This window comes from Myotis lucifugus, unplaced genomic scaffold, assembly GCF_000147115.1.
Source record: "Myotis lucifugus unplaced genomic scaffold, Myoluc2.0 scaffold_269, whole genome shotgun sequence".
Lineage (NCBI taxonomy): Eukaryota > Metazoa > Chordata > Mammalia > Chiroptera > Vespertilionidae > Myotis > Myotis lucifugus.
The window spans coordinates 461,747-469,160 of record NW_005871317.1 but is presented as its reverse complement, the minus strand read 5'-3'; the positions used below and the strand labels follow the sequence as shown (position 1 = coordinate 469,160).

General features: G+C 44.7%; 1 protein-coding gene and 1 long non-coding RNA gene across 5 annotated transcripts in view; both read right to left on the bottom strand.

Annotated features, from left to right (window-relative positions):
- Positions 1-1,092, bottom strand: part of AP1B1 (adaptor related protein complex 1 beta 1 subunit) — a 26,628-nt gene extending 25,536 nt beyond the window's left edge. For all 4 annotated transcript variants that reach the window (XM_023762934.1, XM_023762935.1, XM_023762936.1 and 1 more), the window contains exon 1: positions 1,037-1,092. In XM_023762934.1, the coding sequence (XP_023618702.1) occupies positions 1,037-1,073 (37 nt within the window). In that variant the 5' untranslated portion in view covers positions 1,074-1,092. The remainder of the gene's footprint in view (positions 1-1,036) is intronic.
- A 240-nt stretch (positions 1,093-1,332) lies between these two features.
- Positions 1,333-5,189, bottom strand: LOC111828033. Its single transcript, XR_002831785.1, has 3 exons — positions 5,010-5,189; positions 3,232-3,328; positions 1,333-1,603 (listed from the first exon to the last, which is right to left on the bottom strand). It is a non-coding gene; the product is annotated as an uncharacterized LOC111828033 (long non-coding RNA).
- Between the last annotated feature and the right edge of the window lie 2,225 nt (positions 5,190-7,414).

Sequence of the window (7,414 nt, the reverse complement as noted above, 5' to 3'; positions counted from 1 at the left end):
ACCACTAGAACGCCCGTTTAGAGACTGTCTGTCTACTCGACGGCACATGGAAAGTGTTCAATGAAAAGTGGCTGGACCAATACGTGAAATGCTGAGGAGGGGCAGACTTCAGGTCCGGGCTCTGCTGACCCAACAACAGACACTTTTCATCTGGTCAGCAGGCCAGTGTCCATCTCACTCGGAAGGAAGGAAGGGCCAGTCAGTAGATGCTTACAGGGTCAAAGCATATTTATCAGCTGCTACACAACTTCCATTTCCCGAAAAGCAGAAACAACCACAATACGCAACAATATAAGACAAGCTTAGCACATTTCAGTGCAGCAGCTCAATAGACTGACTGAGTCGTCAGACCTGTGGGGAAATGTTTATGATAATGTCAAATGAAAAACAGGATATAAACTCTGACTTCAACCACATAAAACATGTGCCCAAGGATAAGGACCAGACACACACATATGCCGTGAGGCTTCTGATAGCATTGTGTGCTTTCTTTCTTCCAAGAAAAACAAAACAAAAAATCACATTTAACAATTTTAAGCCACGGGGAAAAGAGGGCTTTTTTTTCTTCTTCTATACTTGGAGCTGGTGTTCTTCCCTTCTTGAATTCTAAAAGAAGTGGTCAATTTCTTACACCATCAACCTGGAGCCACAGGGTTAAAAGATGCTCTGGATGATTCTCACCACTTGATTCCAGGCCTCCACACCCACTACAACCCCCCCTCCCCCATCACTGGAGGGAACCAGCAGAAGAGTTGGACCAGGAAAGAATAAGGACAAGAACTCACAATGAAACAAACTGTAATCTTTCTTTAGTTGTGGTGAAATATTTTGAGTCCGTCCTTTTGGTCTCTTATCTGTGGGCACGACTCTGGCCAGGACGGAAAAAAGGTGACTTTTTCACTGTGGTCTCATTTCATTTTTCCGTTACCGAGCACTAGGAGGAGGAGGGGGAGAAAGATCCAGCACACCGTAGTATGGGAAGATAGCTTCTTTTTCTTTTTAATTTGACTTACTGGGGAGACATTGGTTAATAAACCTTTCTTAGTTGTGGTGAAATATTTTGAATCCGTCATTTTGGTCCCTTATCTGTGAAAGGTCCCGGGTTCGATTCCGGTCAAGGGCATGTACCTGGGTTGCGGGCACATCCCCAGTAGAAGATGTGCAGGAGGCAGCTGATCGATGTTTCTCTCTCATCGATGTTTCTAACTCTCTATCTCTCTCCCTTCCTCTCTGTAAAAAATCAATAAAGATATAAAAAAAAAATTATATAGGTTTTAGGTGCACAATTCTATGATACATTATCTATATATTATAGTGTGTTCACCATCCCAAGTCAAGTCTCCTTCCATCACATGGTAAGAAAACCACACAACCCAAAAACCAGACATCTGAATGGAGAAAACTTACTCCATTCAAAGAGGCTTAAACATGTACTCCACTAACATCTTTCGTTACCATGTGGGAGAGAGATGGTTACTGGTCAGACGAGTGTGACGGGTCAGGGATCATTTCAAGTCTCTGGAAACAAAGCCAACGTAGCTCTTCTTCAGCCCAGCTGTACTTTTCCAGGCTAAGCTTGTACTGTGGCAGGATGGCAGCAGGGCTGTTCCCCAAACAAAATGCCCATAGATTTTGTCTCAGCGATCAGTAGGAAACAAATATGTACTGTCTTGGGGCTGCCTTACATCCTTTGTGGGTCCCATTAGGATAAAGGAATAAAGGCTTGGCTGACAACATGGTACAAAGAAAAAGACCGAATTCTACTTTGCTTCTGCTCTGCAAGGTTGAAAGGGGTGACGGTACTTTTCCGTGGGAGCTGTGGGAAAGAGCCGCAGAGGCCGCTGCATCTGATGATGCCAGTCCCGCGGTGGGGACTCTAATTGCCACTCCTGGCAGCAGGAGTCGGGGCTGGAGGCAGATCCACAAAGGGAGCACCCACATGTCTGGTCCACAGCTCTATCCATCCTCCCCCTTCATGCCTGGCCCAGGGCTCCACACACGGCCAGTGTTCCGTTGATAGACTCTCTGACAGCTCTGTTATGCTATGTAACTATCTGGCATTTGTTTCCCACAGTTTGCTTACATTAAAAACAATTTCGCCCTGACTGGTTTGGCTCAGTGGATAGAGCGTCGGCCTGCGAACTCAAGGGTCCCGGGTTCGATTCCAGTCAAGGGCATGTACCTTGGTTGTGGGCACATCCCCAGTGGGGGGTGTGCAGGAGGCAGCTGAGCGATGTTTCTCTCTCATCAATGTTTCTAACTCTCTGTCCCTCTCCCTTCCTCTCTGTAGAAAATCAATAAAATATATTTTAAAAAAATAAAAATAAAAACAATTTTCTTTTGAGTGCACATAAAGCCATTTCCTCAGAGAAACCTCACCAACCTAGAGATTCTTTCTGGAGTTCTGAAAATGAGCAAATGAACTCAACAAGATAACGGGATATCTACCACACAATAAAGGGCTGCATGGCTTCAGAAGTCACAGACTTGAAAGCATAACTGGTAGAGGCACCCAGAACAGGACAGTACCCTGTGTAACTCAAGGTGAAGTTTAGTCTAAGAGGCATCAATGAAGGCAAACGGGGCTAAGAACCACAGGCCAAAAGAATCACAGAAAGTAAGAGACAAGCCCTTCCCATGTTAAATCTAGAAGGAAGTCAAAGTGGACAAGGCAAAAGCTACCTTAGATGTCTAACTTCGGCACTGTCCAGGAACCCCTTTTCCCCAGCAGAGGGGCTGAGATGGCTTTCCCCTGGTCTGCAGGCTCAACTCTGTAGTCGGAGCATTCAATTCCCAGAACATAACCTGCCGGTGCTGAATCTGTGTTATACACCACCACCCAGGTGGAGGAAAGGGTGGGAAGTTTGGGGGATTAAACAAAGCAACAGAGTTTCAGGGTCAGTCAGGTCAAACCACCATCGCTGCTGAGACCCTGACAGCACTGAGCTTTTGATGACATTTCCTTTTACAGGTGCTAAGCAACTACGCACTCACAAACTCAAACTGCTGCCCGGTGGACTGCCTGCCACTTCTCTGCAGTATCTATTTCGCATATTCCTCTGCAGAGGGCCCGATGGGACTGGTGATGCAGAAACTGTATCCCTCTGAAGTTGTTTTATATACAGGAAATTAAAGCAGAGGAGGAAGGGGAGGTGGGGAGAAATGAAAATGCGTTTGCAAAGCTATCCCAGGACACTGATTCAAAAACCTCATTTCACTGGGAAAGATCACCTGCGCCCTGTGGGTCTACGGAGAGTGGCTATCTCGCTGTGTCCTCTCACTGCAGTTGCCTCTTGGATGTCAGTGCAGGGGAGATTTTTCATTCTCTCTGCAGGAACGGAAAAAACCCTACAGTTCAGTCCTAAAGGAGCTCAGCCTTGTAGATGCCACAGGAAAGACTGCTGGCACCGCTCAGCTGTCACCACACATCAGTGGAGGCCAAACGGGCCAAGACCTTGTTTTTTGATGAATCTGATTGTGTACAGGAGCCACAATTGAAAGTAGGCAGCCCACTGAGGCCAGAGAAAGCTTAGGGTTTGGATTCCATCTTTGGAAGTGGTGGGGCGCATTCAAAAGCAGTAATTGGAGGGAAGTTTTGGTTCAGAAACTGCTCTGGCCAGTGTGATGAGTCACTTTTGCTAACACAGCATTCTGGGCCAGGATACTCCTCAACTGCAGCATTTACAGGCCAAGGAATAGCTCAAAGGGATGGCACAGTCCAAATTAAAAGAGGAGCACACCTGGAGGACTGGTTTTGTCTTTCAGGAGCAACTGAAAGACACGTAAGTGTGCACACCCATCCTTGGAAGATGACTTTGAAGCCATAATCACAGGACCAGTTCCTGTTAATCTCACTTTTTAAAAAAATCCTTTGACATGCTTGCTTTCTCCTGCCACTAGGCTTTAAAAAAAGGAACTGAGAAATAAAATCTAAAACACAGTAGTTTTCTCTGATGTTTTCTAGAGTTATAAAAGAAGTCCTTAGTGAGAATCACTGATATTCCATCCAGGGACAGAGATGTAATATAATCTAAGAGTGTAAAAATGAGGTCCTAGGAAGAAAAGAGAAGGGGGAAAACTCATAAAAATGTTCCCAGCTAGCTCTGGCTGGGGTGGCTCGGTTGGTTGGGCGTCACCCCATGCATGGAAAGGTTGCCAGTTCAATTCCTGGTAAAGGCACATGCATGAGCTGCGGGCTTGATAGCCGGTGGGGTGTGCATGAGGCAGCGATCAATGTTTTGCTCTCGATGTTTCTCTCTCTCTCTCTCCCTCTCCCTTCCTCTCTTTCTCTAAGAATCAATAAAAAATATTTTTTTTAAAAAATTCCCAGCTAAAGATGGGATTTTTAAATTTTATTTTAGCCACTGGAGTTAGGGTTAGGTTTAAGAAAAAAAGAAAGCCTTCACATATCTAAATGTAATTTTATTAACTAGAGATAAAAAACATCTGTGTTTTAAGCTAATGAAATGAATTTAAATCTATAAAAAATACATTAAGAAAATGCATAGTGGCCGAAACCGGTTTGGCTCAGTGGATAGAGCGTTGGCCTGCGGACTGAAAGGTCCCAGGTTCGATTCCGGTCGGGGGCGTGTACCTGGGTTGCGGGCACATCCCCAGTAGGAGATGTGCAGGAGGCAGCTGATTGATGTTTCTCTCTTATCGATGTTTCTAACTCTCTCTATCTTTCTCCCTTCCTCTCTGTAAAAAATCAATAAAATATATCTTTAAAAAAAAAAAAAAAAGAAAGAAAATGCATAGTGATATATTCAACTAATAATAACAATAATTTTAAAAAGGGAGTACTGTACTAAAGTTACAGTTCACTTCTCTATAATTCAACTTTCCCTCCTGAAAATGGGGGCATCACCACCTGCTGCTCCACTTATATCACATATTTTTTTCTGATGGGATGTGAGAATGAAAGAATACTGACACATAAACACTGCAAATATTGTGGGGTTCCATTTAGTATATGAAAGTCTCGAATAAGTAGGAGAGGTCAAACTAACCTATGGTGATAGAAGTCAGATCAGTGGATGCTTCTAGGAGGGAAGGACTGGCTTGAAGGGGTCACGAAAGAACTCTAGGGGTGATGGAAATTGTGTTTCTTGATGCTATTTGGTTGTATTGCTCCTTCAGATTCCCACTTGTTCCGATCGATGGCACACGCACTTTCTGAGCAGCACTTCAAAAACGTACGAAGTGGAAAATTGGGGTTCTGAATGGTCTGCCTCAAAACAAGAAAAGTTCTATTGGGACGGTATCCACAAATTACCTGGAAGATGGGGGAAATGTGTAGCTAGCGATGGACATTACTTTGAATAAAGCACTTTTGATGTTTCTCTTGAAATTATCATGTTTTCTTTGATTACAAAATATGCATTTTTAACCAGTTAATAGCTAATCCATATTTTTAACCGGTATCCGCATTTTTAACCGGTTAACAGCATACGCATACCAGTTAAAATGCAGATTAACTATTAACCAGTTAAAAATGTGGATTTTGTAATCAAAGAAAACATGTTTTTTTTTAAAAGTATAGTTTACTACCATTCCTCTTAAAAAAGAAAAACATAAATACCATGCTTACAAATGCACTGACTTTCCTTGAAAGGGCGAATAAGAAATGTTAACAGTGACTCCCTCCAGAAAGGAAGCTGGATTACCAAGGGATGAGTGAGAGACTGACCTTTCATCACTCACCTTTTTCTGTCTGGGGAATGTTATGTCCTGGGCCTGTATCACTCTCTTAAAGACAATACAGCTTAGGAAACAATGGTACTTCCACCCCAAACACTGTTCCTACCCCTGCGCTCATCCTTGTCTCAGCTCAAACACGGCTGCACCAGGGGGGCCTTCTCTGGACCCCGAGGCAGAGGCCTCCCAACACATGACTCAATTCCTGTGGACTTCTCCACAGCCTCCTCACAACTCTAATTCGGGATCAGCCCTGTTTAATGCTCTCTACCCAGTGACTGGCACTATGCCTGGCACATCCCAGGAGCTCACCAAATGTCTGCTGACAGAATTAATGAAAAGACAGGTTCTCAGAGAAGCTACAAAACCAAAGGCCCATAATCCATCAAGACAAGAGGACTCCCTGCTGAGTGCCAGACAACGATGACTGGACAGACCAGGAACATACGGTTTAGCAGCGAACTTCAACAAACATGGCCAGGCTGATCCAAGGCCAAGATGGCTGCCAGGAAATCGCGCTTTGCTACCAACAGCTGTGTGATCCTGGGCAAATCCCTCCATCTGAGCCTTACTGTTACCAACTGTCAAACAAGAGAATTCAACAAAATTAATGGCTTTTCAAGCCCTTCCTTGCTTTTAAACTGTTTAAAAAACAAAAGAGGGACTGCTCTGATTGATGTAGGGCGGGGGGTGGCTAGAGCCTGGCTCACTCCACTCTCCCCTTTCCTCACCTGGGCCCCAGACAACCCACTGCTCCATGGGACAGAGTTTGACACGCAGTCTATTAAATGACAGCTAAAGTCCCTCCCACACCTCACATTCTATGACAAACCTATTTCTTCATCAATGAGTGTTCTTCCTGGGTATAAAACAAGGAAATGGACCATGATCATTCTCAGAGCACGACAAAGGACGTTTCCAAGAGGACAAGAGAAAAATTCCGAATGCCACCAGGGCCAGCAAACCCTATTAGGTCTTCAGTAGGAAGAAAAATAGTAAGAAGCCAGCCATTCCCCAAATGGCCAGCCAATGGCCCCGTGATGACTATTCAAGTCTTAGGGCAGCGATTCATGTCAGAGCAGCCCATGCCCTGCAATCGGATGAGAGGCATGAAGTTGGCAGCACCAGCGCAGCACACTGCACGCTCAGTGAACTAGCAGTTAACTGACAAGGGAGACAACTGGTACTGTGAGATCAGCAGAGAAGACGTGTTAGGAAAGGCAAAGGGGAAAGAGTATTTGGCAAGCTCTGATCGGCTGCCAAGACCCATCTCTAATTCAAGGATATTCAGGCAGGGAATACTGATCCCTGGAAGCCCGCATTGGTGACTTCCAACTTCAGTGTTGACAACTCTCACTTGTAAATCCTTGCCTGATGAATACCTGCTCAGAAATCTGCTCCAAGGCACATGTTAGCTCAAAGGCAGTCAAGACTAAGCTAGGAAGAGTGAATAAAAGGGGCTAGGGTGGTGCCACCGTTTCTTCATTTGGAACAGAAAAGCCAAACTTGGATCATCCCACATGTTTTGTCATTTCAATTCTCAAGGGCAGAGGTTGATTTACTCCACAAATATTCCCCTATTTTGTGTCATGCTCTGGATTATGCCCTGGCCCCTATGAAGCTTAGTGTTTAATAGAGACGATGATTCTACTCACCGCCCAGTAACTCTACTCACGACTCCTCACTGGTCTGATCGTCTCCTTTTAAAAAGAAAAAG